Source organism: Lycium ferocissimum, unplaced genomic scaffold (genome assembly GCF_029784015.1).
Source record: "Lycium ferocissimum isolate CSIRO_LF1 unplaced genomic scaffold, AGI_CSIRO_Lferr_CH_V1 ctg638, whole genome shotgun sequence".
Lineage (NCBI taxonomy): Eukaryota > Viridiplantae > Streptophyta > Magnoliopsida > Solanales > Solanaceae > Lycium > Lycium ferocissimum.
In genome coordinates, this window is record NW_026726335.1 from 236,027 (window position 1) to 257,588 (window position 21,562).

At 36.0% G+C, this 21,562-nt stretch overlaps 1 protein-coding gene, 1 long non-coding RNA gene and 1 other non-coding gene across 15 annotated transcripts; all 3 read left to right on the plus strand.

Annotated features, from left to right (window-relative positions):
- Window positions 1-1,183: 1,183 nt before the first annotated feature.
- On the plus strand, window positions 1,184-18,642 carry LOC132045248 (uncharacterized). 13 transcript variants are annotated; one of them, XM_059435803.1, is made up of 13 exons: window positions 1,184-1,358; window positions 3,005-3,521; window positions 4,574-4,758; window positions 5,787-5,891; window positions 7,927-9,174; window positions 9,965-10,576; window positions 10,663-10,888; window positions 11,882-12,654; window positions 17,214-17,279; window positions 17,561-17,644; window positions 17,942-18,007; window positions 18,104-18,151; window positions 18,239-18,642. In XM_059435803.1, the coding sequence occupies exons 2-13, from the start codon at window positions 3,011-3,013 to the stop codon at window positions 18,254-18,256; spliced, it is 3,942 nt and encodes a 1,313-aa protein (XP_059291786.1). In that variant the 5' UTR covers window positions 1,184-1,358; window positions 3,005-3,010; the 3' UTR covers window positions 18,257-18,642. The 13 variants fall into 13 exon arrangements, 6 of the variants coding, with proteins under 6 accessions (XP_059291786.1, XP_059291787.1, XP_059291782.1 ...); XM_059435804.1 differs by having other exon boundaries at window positions 18,242-18,642; XM_059435799.1 differs by having other exon boundaries at window positions 1,185-1,358; window positions 18,234-18,642.
- LOC132045250 (uncharacterized) lies at window positions 12,882-13,951 on the plus strand. Its single transcript, XR_009412385.1, has 2 exons — window positions 12,882-12,998; window positions 13,037-13,951. It is a non-coding gene; the product is annotated as an uncharacterized LOC132045250 (long non-coding RNA).
- On the plus strand, window positions 15,839-15,961 carry LOC132045268 (U6atac minor spliceosomal RNA). Its single transcript, XR_009412389.1, has one exon. It is a non-coding gene; the product is annotated as a U6atac minor spliceosomal RNA (small nuclear RNA).
- Window positions 18,643-21,562: the final 2,920 nt, after the last annotated feature.

The window sequence follows — 21,562 nt, forward strand, 5'->3', positions numbered from 1 at the left end:
GCCCCTCTATTTTCATTTATTGGTCATTTTTGTCCTTAGTTATACTGTCCGGCTATATATACCCCATCATTATTAAACTTAAGAAATACCTTATTTGAAGGCTGTGTTAGTTCTCATGTTCTTTATAGTCTCGTTTGGTTTCGAGAATTAATTGTATGGTTGGATAGCAAAAGTGCTACTTAACAGTAAAAATTCGGAGAAATTAAATCAGAACAACACTGGGAGGTAAGATATATAATTCTTATCTGAGTCGTGTATATCACAAAATAGATTTATGATTTCAAGTCTACTCGATGATTTCGAGAAAACCGAACCAATTTAGCTTTTTTTTCCTAGCGATGTCTCCAATTTGAGATTTTGATTGATGTTTTTCTCAAACCAGCCTCGATTACCCGATTTCACTTAAAATTACCCATTTTAATCGGTTTTCAAAATTATCTATGATTTCAAATCCACTCGTTGATTTTGAGAAACCGAATCAATCTAGGTTTTTCCCCAATAATACCTCTAACTCGAGATCTTAACTCACGTTTCTTCCAAATCAATTTTGATTACCCGATTTCACTTAAAATTACCCATTTTAACCTGTTCACAACATCAATCTATGATTTAAAGTCCACTCATTGATTTCGAGAAAACCAAATCAATTTAGATTTTTTTTTCCAGCGATACTTCCAATTCGAGATTTTAAATTAATGTTTTTCCCAAATCAACCTTACCTGATTCCACTTAAAATTACCCATTTTAACTGATTTTCTCTTTTAACCCTACCCGCCCCACTAAACTAAATAAATCCATCCCAAATTAAACCCCCAAACCCCTCTCTCCAACCTTTTATATCAAATACTCCCTCCGGATAAAAAAAGTGTCCACTTATCAAATCAAGAAAGAATTAACCTTGTTTTTTCAGATTTGCCCATGTTAAGTGTTGTATGATCAAATTCCAATGCTTATTTAATTAGGGGTAACTTAGTTAAATTATCTATTTTTGTTTAGAAGTTAATATTTTATTAAAGGGTGAAGGTAACAGTCCAAATAGTGCCGAACGTTTTGGGTTTTTTTTTTTTGATCCGGAGAACAAATGAGTAATAAAAAGGAAAAATTGGAGTTAAACCTTTTTTTTTTTTTTTTTGAGTAGCGTGTCCATATCATATCACTGTACCATATAACATGGAATAACTACTCCCCAAGTTATCAACAGTCCAAATTAAGTAGCTTCAAAAGTGAAACGCTTTTTGGGTTTCAAAAAATTTCAATTTTTAGGGTTTCATCAGATCAATTTGGGAACAAATTTTGTGAAATTTAATAATAGCAGTAAACAAGTTCTTAGTACATTACAGTGATTTGGGGGTTTTAAAGTAAGTTTCTTTTTTTGTTTATTAGTGTAAATCTTAGATTGTTGGACAATTTTTTGTTGTTGTTCATGTGATGTTTTTTTAAGTTTTATAGCAATGTTGCTGTTGCTGACCACATGCATTGTGTAAAATGTTATCTTTTCATACATTTAGTTGTTAATTACTTGTGTTTTTTTTTGCAATATTTTGGTTGATTTTATTAGCATTTGTCATGTTGTAATCTGTGTAATATTTCTTTTTTTGTTTGAGTGGAACTGGATTCTTGAATTTGAACTGAAATTATGCACTCTTAGGGGGTGTTTGGTATGAAGTAAAATGTTTTCCGTAAAATAAGTGGGTTTCTTACTTATTTTCTTGTGTTCGGTGCGTAAGCAAAAAATATTATACTTTTTATATAATCTAGACAAATACTATGGGGGTGGGTAGTGGGGATTGGGGGTTGGGGGTGAGGTGGGGTGGGTGTGGGGGTGGGTGGTGGGGCGTAGGGGGTGGTGGGTGGTGGAGTGGAGCTGGTGGGGCGTAGCGGGTGGGGTTGAAAATGAGGTGCGTTCGGGGGTGGGGAGGAGACAATCAATGGGGAATACCTGCTTGTGAGACTTGTTTTCCCTACTTTCATTAGGGAAAAAATTTCTGCTATTTCATAGCAGTGAACAAGTTCTTAGTACATTACAGTGATTTGGGGGTTTTAAAGTAAGTTTTTTTTTTGTATATTACTGTAAATCTTAGGTTGTTGGACAATTTTTTTTGTTGTTCATGTGATGTTTTTTAAGTTTTACAGCAATGTCGTTGTTATTACTGACCGCATGCATTGTGTAAAATCTTTTCTTTTAACAATATTCAAGGTTGTTACTTGTGATTTTTTGGATTTGAATGTGGCATGTTTTGCACTATTTTGGTTGATTTTATTAGCATTTGAATGAATTGGATTGTTGAATTTGAACTAAAATTATGGACTCTGAAAGGTCCTTTTTTTTTTTTTTTTTTTTTGGTTTTGTCCCAGTTCTTTTCAAAACTGATATACAAGCGTTGATTTTTGATAGTAAGTGATAGTTCATACTTGGAAAATTTCTTAAACATTTTCAACAGTGAGCTATGTTGGTTAAAAAAAAAAAAGAAAAGAAAAAGAAAAAGAGTGATGCTGTACCCTCATGTCTGCTGCTTAAACTTATTATGCGTTCTGTTGTAATTTTTGAGTAAATCCTTTCAGAGCTTACAAGCAGGCAATTGGGCTTTAGGGATAAGCAAGCCTTGATGTTGAATATTGATACGTGAGGGATTCTTTTGAAATTTGGTTCAAGATAGTATTTTTTGTGATAGTATTTGTTGGAACACCGATTTGCATGTAGGAATTAACTAGCTGTAATTGTTTTGAGGGATAGGACATGTAGCTGAATTTTGGGTCGGGGTTGGTGGGAGGGTAAACTGGTAAACTGCTTCCAAGTCAATGAAATGGTTTCCAGGATAATTTCCATTTACTGGATTCTGTTAAAACAGGCACTTTAATCTGGCACCCTTCTATTTTAAGCTTCTATTGTTGTCACTTGTCAGGGAACATTGTCTTTTTTTTTTTTTGGCATCTGATTATTGCATTCTTGAGTACTTGGAATAGTTAGAATCGTCTGAGGTAATTCGAGGTTTATTTATCACAGCTGAAGATGGCTAAGGATGCTGGATCTGGGAGCAAAAATAAGGATAACGGCAGTAATAACTCAAAGAACAAACTGGTTAGTAAAGGATCATCAAGTCGTGACATGGGAAAGACAGATAGATCCACAAGGTCCTCAGTTAAGGAAACCTCATCGAAACAAATTGATATAAGCTCTGCAAGTAAAAGGAAGTCTGAGCGCCTTGAGAAGCGGACCCCATCCTCCATGTCTCCTGCCAAGAGGAAGTCTGGGGGACTTCAACAGCAGAATACTCCGAGCCCTTTAAGAAGGTCTGAAAGGTGCTCTACTTCATCAAGGTCCTTAGGCAGCGAATCCAATTCTTCTAGTATAAAGGAGGAGAAACGAGAGAAGATTGTGAAGAAGCTGACAATGGAATCTGAAAGTGTTAGCACTAGCAAGAAGAATATCACAGCACCTGGTGATTTAAAAAGGAAAAGAATGGATGGCAGAACTTTCAGGTTATCATTCAAAAAACAAAAGAAAGGAGGTACTGCATCAGGTATGCCAATTGTTCTCTTGAAGTTTTCATTTTCTTATTTCTGTTTTCCTTCTCCTTTTTTATTGTAGTAAGAGACATAGCACATGATCCACTTCTTCAGTAATCAGTTGCTGTACTATAGTAGCATAAACTATCCCATAACCATGTCAAGCTGTTGAAATTGTTCTTCTTAGGTTGTTTCTACTTCTAAAATATTTCATCTTCCTGTAAACTAGTTGTATGCAATGTTATATATGGAGAAAACGTTATTCTCTTTTTGATAAAGAGAGAAATGGTACTGTGTATGAATCATCACATTGTTTCTTCCATATTTTCGTCTGGCAGGTCTTTCTCAGTAGATTCATGTTGCAACCACATATTCTCAAACTTGAAGTAAGATGGGCTAGTTGACCCGTTAGCACGCTCCAATATTAGAAATATTCTACTAAATACTAGTAATATTTATACTTTTTTGTTTACTTCTTTCTTCTTTTTGGTGAAATAACTGACTCTTTTTTCCTTTGCATGCAAGTTCTTTTCTTCCGCTATTAATTCTTGTTTTCTCTTTGCTTCTCTCCTCCTCTCTTAGTACAAATAACTAAAGTAATCAAATATTAAATCGTGCTGCGAATTAATTCTCTTTATCGTTGGTTAGCTGATGGCTTAAAATTAATTGTGACTGTAATTTATCTTTCGATGGCCCTGCTGAAATTATACTTTAATGGAGCTTCATTGAAGAGTTAGATTAATATTGAATGCCGAAGTTTGCAATTTGACTAATATAAAAACTCAATGCATTTATGATTATCATTGTTTATGCAAAATGTGAAAAGTTCAGAACTATTGTATTCAGTAAATTGTGCGCTTCACTTATCACTTCTTCACGCCTCATGGAACTTGTCACTTCTTTGCACTTTTCCTTTTTTAAAGAAACGTTGGTCAAAGGGATGTATCTCTAGAGTCAACCATCTCCAATAGGCTATCCTCCTATTATTATATTTGTTGCACCGTATATTTAGCTGTTCCTAGATGCGGCACCTTTTTAGTAACAACTGCTAATATGTCTTTGTTAGGTTCGGATGCTTGTAAAGATGATGATACTGATGGGGAGCATGGTTCTAGATCTCAATCTAGTCAGTTGAATGAAGCAGACCTGGTTGAGCCTGAAGAAAGAAGAATGCTGTGCAATGAGCAGAAAACCCTCCATATCCATCTGAAAGCTGAGATAGCAAAACTTTTTGGAGTGATAAAAGTTTCGGTATTGACTTTTACATTACATGTCTTATAATTTTTTGTTTTTTCATTTTTATCAGTTTCCCATGGAAGGGGATGCTAATATCATGTGTAAAAAGTGGTGTAAAATGCGTGTACTCTGGGAAATGTAGCGAGGGTGTTCAGGTCCTGGTTAACTTACCTTGGGCGTTTACTAGAGCCTTGTTAGTGGTTTAACCAAATTGTCTGAGTAATAGAACATTTAGGAGAAACGTACTGGAAAGATCGTGTTTGCTGTTGTAACTCTTTCCTTAAAGCCCTGTACCATCCACTTCTTGAAATTATTTCACATAAAAAAGACTAAATTATTTCAGCTTCCGGTTAAGTGAGTAATATTGTGTTGACCAAAAAATTGAGTGCGCTGCAATTTGAGAACTTCCTTCATTAACTGTCGATGAGGTTGTCTTACCTAAATCAGTATATATTTTCCATGAATGAAAGTTATCATCCCTTAGTTTTCCATTAGCTCAAATATTCTTCTATTATTTAATGAAAGTTATTTCTATTTGGCTGTCCTGTCTAAAAATGCGCCAGCACCATCCTAACCTGAAAATGAATCTTATACAATAGTTTGGTGATCCTTTACTGTTGTATTTCTGCCCTTTAGTCCTCCTATGATCTTTAGGTTCCTTGATGATGCTTCTGAAAAGCCTTTTGTGTTGGCTTACAACTCATTCTTAAGAAACTTATCTTGCCCTTCCTAATCTGCCATGAGGAACCTCATGTCGTCTATAGTTTGTTACGTTTCTCTTTCCCATTCTTTTTTTTTTTTTTTTAAATATGTAAAATTGGGTGGGAGGAGAGAGGGGGGGGGGGGGTATGAAACCTCATCAGAAAAACTTAAGTTATGTTGGTGAAGTTTGTAAAGGAAAATGATAAAAGGTATTCTGGCAAGATTGCCCTCAACTTCGAACTTGTAAGTTCTCCTTTTTCATAACCAAGGGATTGGCAACCCTAGTTATGACCTCCCAGTCTTTTCCTTCGTGTTGATATGGCTCTAAAATCTAAATGCAGGAAGTTATCAAACATACAGCGGAAAAGTTTCTGGAATATATTATGGAGAATCATCATGTTAATAGGGAACCTGAAACTATTTTACAGGCTTTCCAAATATCTCTGGTTAGTATCTTTTTCTCATCCACTTCCAATTTCTCTTTGCCTGTGCTTTTTATGTTTCAGTAACACTCCCTTTCTATATTATGTGACACACTTTCCTTTTTAGTCTGTGCTGAAAAGAATGACACTTTTTATATTTAGCAACATTTTAACTTTAAACTTCTCATTTTACCTATGTTGCTTGGACTCTTTAAAAATGCCCACGGGTGCGTGTTTTCTCATTTTGGAGGATCCGACACGGCCGCGGCAACATTTTTGGAGAGTCCGAGCAACTTAGCATTTTACCTTTAATGAGATGATTTTTACCTACACAAATGTCTATGGTTTGTTTTTAAGCACAAGTTTCAAATATTTTTCTTTTTTTCTTAAGCTTCGGGCCCAATCCGTCACAGAAAATTGGACCGGAGGGAGTACTAGTTATGTAAATCATAATTTTATCCATTCAATGGTGAATATCATATTGGCCCTTAATGTGTATTCAATTTTTTTTATTTGTTATCAGCATTCATGCATCCTTGTGTTTGAGTTGTGACCACATTACATTGGAAAATATGTAACAAATGTAAGTTGAGACAACTGTTAAATTTTCGGCTGCAGAATTGTTACTTGAAGGGTTCCTGAAGTCACGATCAGATGATCTTTAACTGTCTTTTCTCTTTCTAGCTTGTTTCGTTATATAATTATACCTCATTTTAAATTAATGATGGTGTGTCCATTCATCTGCTTAGACTAAAATATCTAATATATGGAAACCATAAAACTGATTAAAATGTTTAATTGTATGTATAACTTTTTACTTTGTGTTGATAATTTGTAACTTTTCCTGTCCCAATATTTTTGACACAATGTCCATTTTGGAACATTTGAAGAGAATTTTTATGATTTTCCAAGTAATAATATTTGTAGAATTCACTAGTCACTACTTTAAGAAATATAAGTTCAAGAAATACTTTAAACAAAGAGTTTCGGCTCTATCACTAATTTATCTGCTTTTCCTTTTTATATCTCTAGCTCAACCAAAAGTTTATAACTTGATAGGAAACATTCAAACTGATCAATTTGTCAGTCATTTATAATAAATTTTCACTTCATGTTGATAAATGGTTGCTCTTCACACTTGCCATTTTGGAACGTACGAAATGTTTGGTAAGATTTGTATCATCCTGTTCTATACATTACTTCTAAAAGTTCAAATGTATTCAAACAATACCTGAAATGTTATGATGTTATCCATTATACACTAACGTATTTCGCCTATCTTTTTATTATTCATCTAGCTACAACAGAATTTCAAACTTGAAAGAAAACATTCAAACTGATCTATTTGTCAATTTGTTTGCCGACCCAACTTTTTTGGGACTTAGTTGTAGTAAAATTGTTGTTTTTTGACCTGAGATGAGTTTAAATGGGAAACATAGTCATTGAGGATTCATATACCCGACCGAATTTGTTTGGGACTGAGGAGTAGTTGTTGTATATGCAAGTAACTGTAGGTATTGATTAATTCCAATGCTCCTTCTGTCCCAATTTATGTGTCAATACTTTCTTTTTTAGTTTGTCTCGTAAAGAATGTCATACTTCCTTATTTAGAAACAATGTAACTTTAAACTTCTCATTTCACCCCTAGTGAGATGATTTATAGCCACACAAATATCTATGGCTTATTTTAGACGACAAGTTTAAAAAATCTTTCTTTCTTAAACTCTGTGCCTAGCCAAACACCGCCACATAAATTGGGACAAAGTAAGTATTATTTTGCACGACAATGGGCTTTTATACTGGCATAACTTTTCTCACGAAAAAGAAAAGAGAGAAAAATTATCGTTCACTTGTGAAAGTCACAAGTTTTAACATGCTCAATTTTTTCTAATGGTAAAGTAGTTCATGTCTATGAGAGCTTGAGGAAAAGAATTTGTCTCAGTTCATGACTCTCTTTGCAGCCTAAGATATCTTTAAGTAGCCTTAAATTTACATGTTCATTTAGTGAATTTTACTATAGTTCTGTTCTCATTGATGTTAATTTACTTTAATTTTTCAGTCTTGGACCGCAGCTTCAATCTTAAAGGAAAAGATTGACAAAGACGATATATTCTTGCTCGTAAAACAGCAGTTACAGTTCAGATGCACTAAAGAAGAGGCAAATAATGTATATCTGAAGATGCGTTCCTTAAAGAAGAAGTTTTTGCGGAAATTGGATCAAAATGGTAATGCTTCAAGCTCTTCAAGATATTCTATATCACCATTCAAATCTGTTGGAGAAGAACCATATAAGGGAAGCGTATCACAAGCTGTGAAAACTGATATCATAGACAGGTTACAAGATAAAGAGTTAGGTGGAGAAGGCAGTGTGACTCCTACAGAAAAACTTAGGGATAAGGTCATTAAGGAGGTTCAGCGTGGACATGGCAAACGAATATCCATGCTGGAACAAGAGGAACAGGAGAAAATTGAGGAGTTCCATAAAATCTGGGAGAAGAAAAAAGAAGTGCTAGAGAAGGAGTGCAGACTGGAGATAGCTGTTCTCCGCGCTATACATGGTGAGACTGCAGCAACAAATGATAGACAAAAAGCATTAGAAATTACGTTTGCAAAGAAAATTGAAGAGCACACATGCCTAAAGGACCAGCAACTGAAAGAGCTTGAGGCTAAGTACTCTGCTATGAGGAATGAGGAAAATTTAAATGTCTCTGACAGTATTCCTAAGACTGTTATCCCTGTGTGCGGACTTTATGTTGAGTTACATGGTCCAGGAAATGCTGTATCCGGGTTGCGGGGTGACATGGAAGCATCTGATGCACCTGCATCTTCTCCAGATGTGTGCCATGTTCTTCCTGTTCAAACTACTAATGTTTTAGCAGCTTCAGTTTCAGAAGAGCAAGCTGAGATCACATCTATGGGGAGAGCAGCAGTTTCTGCAGTTAAGCAGTCCTATGAAGCAGGTAATTCAGGTGGCAATGAAGAGGAAATAGCATGCAAGGTTCCTCTGCCTCCCAAAGAACATACTGGTGAAGTTGCATTGGACAAGAGAAGTAGAGACTGTTTGGAAATAGCTGAAGTTGCCCCTAATGAAGCTGTTGGACCTGATAAAACTTCTGAAGTAAATAACACTATTAAAGAATTGGTTACAGAAAATAATATGCTGGAAAATAGTTCTGTTGGAAACCAGAGAGACGAAGTTAATTCCATTGACGGAAACCAAAGAACTCCAGAGGAATTGCCACCAGACTTGCCTTGTGTAGCAGCAGTCCCTTCTTCAGATGATGCTAGTTCTTTGCCGCAAACTCCAGTATGTTTGCTTTTGTTTTGCACGTTTATATGATGCATGTGTTAGCTCATTCTGTTGTCTGTTTAGGTTCTAAATCTGGACACAAGTAGTTTAAGGGTTTATCTGGGCAAGTTAAAATGTCTGAAATAGAGGATATTCCATAACAGTGAAGTAAGTTAGTGTTATCTCAGGCGCCTTTAAGTTAGTGTTATCTCAGGCGCCTTTCACTTATATCTGCCAACAATCGTGTACATGTTGTGCAAGCACATCTCCAGTTCATCGAGGACATGACCCTAAATAAGAGAGCATGTAGGTCTAGTATTAGGATAGAAGGTTAGTAGGCAGTCGAGCGATTTCTCTCTTTTCTGTGGGAGAGCAGAGTTCTAGTTTAGAGCACCTTAATTGCTCCCTCTTGTTCTTATCAGTGTTATGAATAGTATTCTATCGTTATCGTATTCTTCAATTTATTACTATTGTTGTTTCTTTTACTTTGGTTATCTTTACTATATCTGTCAATACTTTTTTATTTTTTTTGATGAAGGATCTTTCAATACTTTTCTTTTCTTCGATGTTTTCATCACAACTTTATTTTTTACCCTTGTGTTTGTCAAACCTTTTTTCGAAAATGCTTTTCTTGAGCCGAGGGTCTATCGGAAACTATCTCTCTACCTCAGGTAGGGGTAAGGTCTGCATACACTCCACCCTCCCCAGACCCCACTTGTGGGATCACACTTGGTATGTTGTTGTTATTGAGTTATGGATATAGCCAGACTGATTTATTATTGATAGTTTTTCACTTCCACTGGATCAGGTAAACTTAGATGAATGTTCCCGGTCTTCAGAAGATCTTGGAACACATGATAACAATATGCCACTTAGTGAAAACCAGATTGGAACACAAACTGAAGCAATTTTAGCTGGCAGTTTTGAGAAACAGCTCACAGTAGGTGATGGTGTTCCCATTGCCACTCACCATACTCACAGGGAGTGTGGACCTCAAACCCATGATGAAAGAAACTCTATTCCAATCTCTGGATCCTCCCCAGCAGAACCTTTACATCAAGCTGTTTCTCCAGCTGGGGAAAATCTGGAGCCTTGTGCATCTGTTCTGGCAGACATAAGGGTTACCAGCAATCAACCTATCTTACCAGAAGTCAGCAGAGTGCATCCTCAATCCATTTCGGATCCGCGTGCATGTTCTCGGAAAACTCAAACTGTGTTTCCAGTGGTTCAGGGTTCTGCTGAACTTCCCAGTCAAGCTAATTTTGCCTTTATTCAGGGATCTAGCAACATGCCAGTGCGTCCTGCCCATCAGATGGCCACTCAAAATTTAGCCTTTCCTTTCCAAGCTGACCCTCTTCATATGGAATGGGAAAGAATACATAAAGAAAAAGAACAAGTGACAAAGGGCCTTGAGGATATGGTTCGTGTCCAATATCCTTCATGATTATATATACACTCAGGACTCCACGCATCATTTTGTTAACTTGTTTTCCTCTCTTTGAACAGAAATTGCATTTGAGATCCGAGTGCAAGAAGGAGATAGAGGAGGTTATAGCACCAATTCGTCAGAAATATGAAGTAAAGCTTCTGGAGGCTGAGGCAGCATATGTTTTGAAGAAGAAGGAGCTTGATATGAATCAGCACAAAATTCTCATGAATAAAGCTCTGGCTGATTCCTTCAGATTTACATGCATGGATGCCAACTTTCCTGGGTTTCCAGGTTTACAACAAGGTATTTAAGTATTTTTGGTTATGTGTTCCTAAACATTAGTTGATATTTCCTGTTTACCGACATTAAATATGACATGGGGCAACTGTGTTGTTGACTTCAACATTTCTAGTGGCCCCTAAAGGTAACACATATTGTTCAACATATCCAGTACCTAAATCTTTTGAGTAAGTCCCATTCTTGGACTGAACTAAGTGTGTCAAATGGGCGTGTTGGGCTGAATTTGGGCGGGTCAAAATGGGATGAGTTAATAACCCGCACAAAAGTTACTTGGGTTGAAATGGATTGGGCTGAAATGGGTAAAAAGTGGGTCTTAACCCAACCCGTCTAATTCTTACTAAGTTTTAATTTCTTTGGTTCTTTTATAATTTTTTAGTACCTAATAAAACTATTTTTTTTTTTTTTAAAATATATGGCTATATATAACAAATCAAATAAAAAATGTCTTTTTGAAAATATTTTGACAAGATTCCTCATGGGTCAATTTGGCCTACATATCAGTCCAATTTTTTTTGATGGACTGAAATGGGTTGGGCTAAACTGGGGGGGGGGGGGGGTGTTCATGTTTTTCATGGGCAAAGTTTGACCCCTAATGAACCATGGGCGGGTTGTTTTTTTTTGAACCTAATTCTATGGTCATGTTTTCATGGGCAAAGTTTGCCACCCCTAGACTGAACCATGATCTCTACCTGTCAGGCTTAATGTCTTGAACCATCTTTTAGATTCTAAAATATCTTGCAGAGATATCCCACCCTGGGATTCTCAAACTACAACCCAAAACTTTAAATTTATCAGGATAAATTTTACCTCCTACCAAAAGTTGTATTGTTTTAGTGCCTGAGATATGCCTATACCATTTGCTTATATAGTATACCAGTGTACTTGGTTATAAGGATTGTGCATCACATGTATAATTTTCAGCAATCAGCATGACATGAAAAACTTGATTTTAGTATCTATCTTTTCTTTAAGCAATGAAATTTTGTTTTGTTCCAGTTGCGCCTCCTGGTTATATGCAACATCTACATCAGGTACGGCAGCAGCAGAGTTTAAGATCTTCCCCAATCGGTGCTTCGTCCTCTGCTCGCCAACCTGGGGGAGCCCAGCAGACATCTGTCTCAACGTCGTCAGTTGCTAATCGTTCAGTACATTCAGGGGAGACTACATCAAGATCTGCATCTGTTGCTGTTTCATCTTTATCTAGCCAACCTGCTGCTGTTATTCGTTCAACAACATTTTCTGCGGGAACTGTAACCAGGCCGCCTTTCATTAGCGCAATTACCCCTTCCAGGGGTAATCATCGATTAGGTGGTGAAGTTCGTGCTCCAGCCCCTCATCTTCAGCGTTTCAAGGGACCCGCATCGATCCCTGTTAGCAGTTCATCAATCCTTCCAAATGGCATGCCAGGTCATCCACGACCTGTTTACGTAACTGCATCATCACCTTCACTTCCGCAGCTTGCATCTCTACAATCAACATTACAAAATCAAGTGCAACTACCCATAGTGCAACAAGTACCTGTAAATCTTTCTAATTCTGGGAATATGTCATTGGACCATGGACGTGGAGGACTGCCTGCTATACAGAATCCATCTCTCTCAGCACGGGAATTGCTTCAAGCAATGGAGAATCGATCTCATGCACACAGGCCTAGTTTTATGCCACCTTTACCAGATGTTGGCTGCAACTTTGGTTCATTAGATCTATCTGATTTTCATTCAATGGGCAGTGTACAGAGAGGTTCTCTCTCTTCAGAGACAGCTACTAATGTAAGTGGCGTTGTTTGTCTGTCCGATGATGACTGAAGTATTGATAGTGAAAGTGGATTTGCGTGTGTATTTGTGGGTCAGCTCTTGTATCGGTTAGTGTAGAAACTTCCTTTTTAGAAATATGGAAAAAGCAGAGTGGAAAAGAAAGCTATCAGAGGGCAGTAACAGAGGTCTAACCAAATTTAACCTTTGGAGAGGAAGCTTTGGGGAAATATCTGGGTACGCAACTCCCTTCTCCGCCCTGCTCTATATTTTTTAGGGTTCATGAGTAAGACAGCTGTATCTGCTCCAACTATCTATCTGTCTGAATTTATTATTGGAATATTATCCGTTCCTTGGTTTAGGTTTCACATGAATGTTTATTTCTGGCATAATGGTTTAGGTTTCACATGAATGTTTATTTCTCGCATTATACCATGTTTCTGATGCTATGATTGTGTCTAAGCATGCTTAATTTGTTGTACCTTGACACTACCAAAGCATGATTTCATCTATTCCTGGAGAAGTAAGTTTTGAAATGTGCAAGTGTACTATCTCATGATCCTGAACCTTTCTGGAGCTGATTTTTCACTTTAGAGAATTTGGCTTTTCATCCTATTGATTTGTAGCAATAGCTTGAGCTTCTTTTTTGGAGTCTTGAATTCCAATAAACAACTTAAATCATTAAAGCTAAATAAGAAAGAAATTACCACTAAATATACCTTAATTAGAAGAACTATGAGTCTACAAGTAGAACTAGATACCCTACAACCTCACAAGGGTTTTCCCATCTTCATTCATATGAACTTAGAAAAATTACACGACAATTAGTATTTACAGGATCTTATGAACATGGGCCTAAACCCAAAGTACAAGTATTTTTTGTAATGATAAGGGAACCCGCAGCCGCTACCCTTCGGGTGCGCACAGGGTAAATCCCGCTCCTGTGTAATAGTCCGCAAACCACACAGGAGAGATAACCCACACTAGGCAAGCCTTGTGCAATGAGCTTGACTCAGAAGGCAAATCCTCTACTTTCGTAGGCATGGTGTTTCGAACCTGAGACCTCCATTATGAGAGCCTCATGCTCAACCAAGAAGTCTAGTTGGCTAAAAATAGAAAGACCCTTAACGTAGGAAGTATGCTGAATCATTAGCATCAGTAACCATCTGTTATGCGTATTAAGTACTTACAATTTTATGTTCTTCATACATGCCAATCTTATCCAGACCGGTCATCTAAAAAATCTAGTCTTGCGAGCATGTGAACTAACTGAACCTTCTTTCAAGACCACTTCGAAGGTAGAAACAAAAATTAATGGTATTTTACTATTGACCAAGTATCTTCCAGTTCCAGAGTAGGATTTTAGCTGAATCAGAATTTGGATCTTTGGCTTTGTTGCCCACTATGCTAATGCTTTAGCTTCCTCTGCCACTGCGGTTGTAAAGCTTTTCTTTGCTTCCGTAATTTTGCCTTGTCCATTAGTATCACCATCCTGCTGCCTCTGCTTCTACCATTTTTTTCCTCTGGGTTCCCCAGATTTTATGAGTTTCTAGTCCTAAGAGAAGTAAATTCTCCTGAATAGACAGAAAAAAGCCAAGTGGTCTGGTTTGCGTTCCTCCTGAAAACACAAGATACTGGATATAACTTGTGATGACTAAGTTCGATGTTTTCCATGTAAGGGGCATGTTTTATCCATTTTCTAGTGAAAAAATCAAATCCTAAGCTAGAGTATTGCTGCATGCAACTTGGTAGAGGATGTATTAACGTTCCAGAAAAGATAGTCACATAAATGGCATTGTCATATTAATTCCCCCTTTAGATAACCCAAATAAGGTAGGCAGAGTATTAGTTTAAGCACTTCCAAGCAAACAAACTAAGCTCCGGTGGCAGTTTTAACCTCCAATATAACCGGACCAACCCGAGTAATAGTATCAATCCCTTTGATATATAGCCATTTTAAGCAAGATTTAACATTATAATCACCCTGATAAAGGAAACGTACTTTATGAAGTATTAAGGTAGTTCCGCCCTACTGGTTAGGGAAAAGGAATGAAAATCCTTGTGTCAGTGTTCGAATTCACTTCGAAGGTGAAGGGTATAAAAGATACATAATGGTGAGTAAGGCGGATTTTAAAATGCAAGAGAATAATAAGCAAAAAATGTGAGCCTTCCTGCATAATATGGATGACATTTTTTGGCCTCCCCACCTTCTTGAAGCAGATTTTAAGAGAAAAAAAGAAGTGATTGATAATACTCTGATCAATTATTGCATTCATGTACGATGATAATACTCTGATCAATTATTGCATTCATGTACGATGATAATACTCTGATCAATTATTGCATTCATGTACGTCACAACAACATACGCAGTGTAATCCCACAAAGTGGGGTCTGGGGAGGGTAGAGTGTACGCAGACCTTACCTCTACCTTGGGAGGTAGAGAGGTTGTTTCTGGTAGACCCTCCGCACAAGAACAAACAACTCAAAGCAGTATAAAATGTCATGGCAAAATACTATAGAAGCATGATAGACAATATGAAAAAAGGCAATAGCTTTTACAAATCAACACAATAATCGAGATACAAGAAACAACAGAAAGTAGCAGAAATCGAAGGACAAGAAACTATAAAAGTAACAATACGACTACTAGTATGAACGAATGAGTAGGACAACACACAACTATCTACTACCCTAATCCGTGTCCTCTATAGCCTCCTATCTAAGGTCATGTCCTCGGTAAGCTGGACCTTCACCATGTCCTGTCTGATCACCTCTCCCCAATATTTCTTTGGCCCACCTCTACCTTTCTTGAAACCGTCCATAGCCAATGTCTCACACCTCCGCACCGGGCATCTGTGGCTCTCCTCTCCTCTGCACATGTTTGAATCATCTCAGCCTCGCTTCCCGCATCTTATCATCCACCGCGGCCACTCCCACATTGTCTCGAATATCTTCATTTCTAATCCTATCTCTCCTAGTAGGCTCACGCATTCCACCCATACAACATTAGCCTTAGTTCCTACCCATTTGGTCTTCTATAGTATACCCATTTGGATTTTTCTAAATGCTGGAAAGATTTTGTATGTACATACAAAATCTTTCCAGCATTTATAGAATGAAAATCATAATTAACGTACATGAATGCAATAACCGATCAGAGTATCAATCACTTCCCTTTTTTCTCTTTATAAAAAAAAAGGAGTAGAAAGGAGGGATGGTTGGCACCCCCCCGACAGGGACGGGAACAGCCTTCAGGCTTTACCTGTTATCAGACACATCCGGTTAAGGCTATCCTCTTTGGCTGATCTACCCAATTTTTTTTGTCATCAAAAAGATATTGTATAGCACATTGTGCCTTTTGCCATCTTCCACCTTCAATCTTTCTCACCAAGAGCTGAAAGATTGATCAACATAGGAGAGTCATCCATAATGGATCCAATAGAAGATTGACCGTCACCTTTACCTATTTTTCAACTCATTCTGGATTTCAGTCATTTTCCCCAAAATTTTACTTCTCAACCCCCATCTTATAGTACTCTTTTATGTGGCAAAGAGTGACGGTAGGACAAAGAAGCTCGTGATTATTTGTGAAAAATATCATCAAAACTAACAAGGATGTTTTTTTTGAAATTGGTAACGACCAAAACTAACAAGGATGTTCATAAATGAACTTGGCCACTTCTTTTTCTTTTGTAAGTATAGATTGATGAAATTTCAACTTGCTCGTCTTTTGGTGAGACCAATATCAATATCATGTCCAATAGATATGAGATCGAGTTTCCACTATCGGTTTTCTTAACATTAATAAAATAGAACCATATTGTAATTATTCATCTTTTATTGTCAACTTTCTTTACCATTCTCTTCTTGCATTAATAGCTATCCACTTCTCCTAATTACACTACCACCAAATAAAGGCACTTAGGGACTGCAATCGAAAGTTGATGAAACATTTACGTTTGTCGTTTGTCCAACGATCTTGACATAACATTAACTATATCTTATATCCAAGACCTTCTATATTCTTCTAATATTATGTTAAATGTTGGAACCTCCTCTTTAAGTAAGCTAGTTTCAGTTCATCCATTCAGGCATTTATTGGCCTGTCATTCAGACAAATACCACTTGAGAAGAAAAATTGATCAATTAACTCACAAATTGCCTTCATTCCCTACTTATTCAAGTAGTTTGCTGAACTTGAACCAGAAAAAGTTATCCTTGGGACCTGTATGTTTTGGTGCTAAAGTATCAAAAGACGAGAGAACATATCATTAACTATACCACTAACTCCGGATGCAGCAATTTGTATTTCTTCCGAGGTATCATTTGTTTCTTATATTTTTGAGAATATTTTTCAATGCCTTGCATTATTCAGTTACATCCTACAGAACATTGGGACAAGTGATACGCTGCCTTTTAAATAGTGTTTTAGTGGATTGATAGTGCCAGTCAATTATTGATTACAGAACTAACACTTAGATACTTCTCATCTAGATCCATGATTGGATATGCCACACTTAGATACTTCTCATCTAGAACCATGATTGGATATGCCCTTTTGCTAACATTTTCAGACTGTTTCATCCATTGTTTGTGAATCAGAGATTTATGTTCACCTAAGGAGAAAGAACATCTCACAGGTAAGAGGAAACTAAGACAAACTAGGAGATCTTTTTTCGCAAGTAGCTTATACGGAAATATATTTTTGGGCAATCAAATGGAGGAAGTATCCCCACGTTGGCGGTCTCATGTAAATTTATTTTTTAATAATGTACACTTTTGAGTCTTGTCTATCAAAAGAAAATCTACAGTTCACTTATACAGTTCCTCTTTTTCCTGTATTATTCGTGATGATAAGAGGCATTATCAGCAGCTCAAATTAAGTAGTTCCTGAAGGGTGTTGTTCTTGCTTGTGTTGCAGGTGCCTGTGAGGAAAAAGAAGAAACAGAAAGGCATAACGGACAAGATTGTAGCTCTGCAAAAGCTAGTTTCTCCTCATGGCAATGTAATTAATTGCCAGAAGCAACATTCAACGTTTATATATTTTTGGTGACTGGCAGTATATTTTATTGTGTGTCTCAGACAACTGACACTAGTTGTATGAGGCACCTTTTTGTCTCACAAAAATGTGGGCCCAAAAGTGTAAGACGTGGGTCTACTTTTTTGTGAGACAATGGTGCCTCACGCAACTATCCCTAGTTGTGTGAGGCGCATACTTAAGTTTTTCGTGACTGACCAGCTTCACCATTTTCTCTAATTACGTTGTATAGCCAATGCTCAAAAAGAGGTTATTCTATTGCAGGTTGGCACAGCTTCAGTCCTCCGTGAGACTTATAACTCTATCAAGGCTCTTAAAGATCAGATTCAGGTTCGAACCAGTTTCACTGCATTGAAGTAAAAAAGGCGTTTTTCTTGTTTCTTGTTTTTTGGGGGTGCATTCCATGATTCACTCACGTGTCTGCAGGACTTGTGTAACACGGGAAGCAACAGTAGTTCCCTTTTTCGCTCACAGGTAAAAATTGGTTTAATCTTCTGATATAATTCATAAGTCATTGTTATTTCCCTTGCGAATTATTTATGAATGAAGTAAACAGAATAGCAGGGTGGAAGAAATTGATGTACAAAGAAGAGATTTTTGCTTGGTTCCAGTGTCACTTGTGCAGAAACTAACAGACAAAGACGTTTACGACCATGAAAACAGGTCTCTATAATTTTTTCAATGAAGTAATCTAGTCATCTTAGTTTCAGTACCGCGAATAGCTCATTTTCTTCTCTCTCTCACTTTTTTTTGTTAAATACTTGAGGAAATACTATGATCCCGCCTCAGTGATATTCTTTCCTCAAATTCCACTAACTGTATAGGTCAATTTTTGTGCTGGTATGACAGAAGTCATTTTTTGAAAGTTAATGTTTTCCATGAGACATTTATTTTATGGTGTATGGTTATCAGGAAATATTTTTCATCAAAAGGGAAAGAAAGGACTGAAGTCATTTTCCCTACAATTATCTTGGCTTTTACTTTCATGTATCATTTGCTCCACAACCAACACTTGGACATATTATGAATCTTTTATAGACAAATTTTCATCAAAATATTATACGATTTGTTAATATTATTAAGGAATTAGTTTTCATTCACCAATTAAACACTTGAAAACATGTTATAGGAGAATATTTATATGGAAAACAATTTTTGTAGAAAATGACTTTCATCGTGGCAAGACATTGTGTTTAATCTAAACATATAGATATTGAAAATAACGAAATTTAAATTAAAAAATAAGGTCTACTGCTTGAAGCAGAATGATTTGAATATGTTGTTTGGACTGACATTACTTTGGATACTATTCTAAAATGTCAGCATATATAAGTGCCGGCTTTAACAACGATTTGACCAAAATTATCTCTGCATGTGAAAACGTAGTTTTCAAGATATAATTAAAAAAACAAATTGCAATTTGCCCCAAATTCAAAAAAGAGTTCAATTTGACCAAACTGTTATATACATTGTACCATCTTGAAGTTTGACGCATGAGCTTTCATTTGCTCTAGGTATTTTTCAAGGTTATAAGTGAAAAGATGCCAACTCCTTAAGGTTCTAGTAACTTGAGTTGGTATTCCTTTGTGCTAAAAATGTCCTATTACTTATTAGAAACTACGTATTTTGCCCCTAAACAAACAATTCTTGAATGGAGTAGACTTTTTGATCAACTGATGTGCACTTTAAGTTATGAACCACAATATCAATTCTAATTTGTTGAAACTTTTTAATGGTTGATGAGCATTAGAAAGCAGTAGTAAGTAGCATTTACTAGTCATTTTTTTGTCTCGTTTTTGAATAGCAATTGTATTAGAATTTCAGATTTTACAAATGAAACTCCAGGCTATTATCCTGAAGTTTCCCTTATAGAAATTGAAAAACTCTAAGACAATGGTTATTTCTCAATTACAAATATTAAAAGATGACTGAATTCCCCCCCCCCCCCCACCCCTACCCCCTCACCCCCCATTATAAACCTCGAAAAGACGTCATAATGTTTTGACGATGATTATTGTTGAAGTGAGGTCCATCTTATTTAAACTGTTAAGAGTGATACACTTGTATTTATTTATTTGTTTATTTATAAGCTTAAATATGTACTCCTATGTATGCATTTTTTTTTTTTGTCTAATGTACATGAAGGTACAATGCGAAAGAATCTGAGTATTAGAGTCAAAAGGAATGGATTGGTGGATCCAAAATCTTTACAAACCCTTTGATGCTCCTTAATAACTAAGATGTGATGCGATGACAACCTAAAATAGTACATTCCTAATCTAAGTTTATTTCACCATGTTTATTGTTAGTAACAGGCAGCTTGGTTTTATTATAAATCGTTAATTCCTTCGTGGTAGAAGGGTAACGATCACTATTTGAATAAACGTTTAGGCATAAAAAATATGTCACTAATGTGATCATGCAATAGAGAGAAATATTGTTCTTCCTTCTTTCATATATGCAAGAGCGAGATAATCGTAGTGTCCGAATCAGTTTGCTTGTGCCTCTGACTAATTCACGGGATATCTACTAACTCGCACCTGTACATGTATTAACTTTGTCCACCAATGCTTGAGATCACTTTCTTATTTTATAGTAGTAGTACAAATGCTGAGTCTATGGTGATATTAGATCAACCTTTGTAACCTTGTAGTTCTTGTACAAGTACTTTTCAGCGATTTTAACTAGAATTTGAGTTAAGAAGTTTCCCTACTTGTAAGGTTTTTTGTCGGAAAAAGAAAAAGAACTTTTGACCACCGTATTTTCCTTGCATGATCCCACGAGTTGTACTTCTTTTAAAAAAAAATAAGAAAAAAGAATACTCCTATATCTTAGTATTAATAGTCCAAGTTTTCAACTGAGTCTACTAAATTTTGTACGACGATTCCACTTGTTGAATATAAATTTATTGTTAACGGTTCTCAAATTCGGTATACACTGGTAACTCCCCATATGGAGCCTTAATTCTTGAACGTTTAAAAATCTAAGATCTGATTATTACATTAAAATTTTTTTAGTATCAGACAATATATGATCATTTTTTATAAATTTAACTTCAAATATTGTTTTTCCTTTCAAATTCAACTAAATATTGTCGCGCCACCAACTAAAAATACAAACCAACCTTATTTGGTAACAATTTAACTTTAAACTTAACCTTTTACGCTTAACAAGATGATTTACAACCACACAAATATCTTTGGCTTGTTTTAGATCACAAGATTTAAAAGTTTTTCTTTATTTCTTAAACTCCATGTCAAGTCAAAATACATCACGTAAATTGAGATGGAGGGAGTAAGAAAAAAGAATATATCTTATTAGAGTTTTCAACTGAGTCTACTAAATTTTTTACGACTATTCCACTTGTTGAATATAAATTTATTAAGGTTTCTTAATCTCGGCATACTGGAAATTCCCCAAATGGAGCCTTAATTGTTGAACGCTTACAAATATAAGATATGATTATTATATAGAATTTAATATCTAACAATATATTTTTCATCTTTTACTTCAAATATTTTTTTAAAAAATTCAATGAAATATCTTCGAACCGCCTACTAAAAATACAAACCGACCTTGTACCTGCTTTTCTTTCATCATCATTCACTTGGCTACATCAGCCCCTCGTCTACTTACATTTTTTTTAATTATTATATTACTTAAATTAGAACATAAAAAATTCAATTTTGAAGTGGTGAATTGATAAAAAACCACCAAACATTGAATAAAAAAAGAAAAAAGAACAAATATTGTCACAGTGAAGTCATATAATTTTAGTGGTGGCAGTTGTGATCCACAATCAGCAATTTCTGTCTACTTCCAATGAGCTCTTTCAAGAATAAATATTTATGGGGTACCACCGCATTCACTTTTTGCTCCAAAATT

Bases quoted from the DNA above. Each gene is read 5' to 3' on its own strand.
- LOC132045248 (XM_059435799.1), top strand. From the start codon at position 3,011: ATGGCTAAGGATGCTGGATCTGGGAGCAAAAATAAGGATAACGGCAGT. The intron at 4,759-5,786 runs GTATTGACTTTT...ATCTAAATGCAG, and splicing joins TTGGAGTGATAAAAGTTTCG to GAAGTTATCAAACATACAGC. The intron at 18,152-18,233 runs GTAAAAATTGGT...TGAAGTAAACAG, and splicing joins GTTCCCTTTTTCGCTCACAG to AATAGCAGGGTGGAAGAAAT.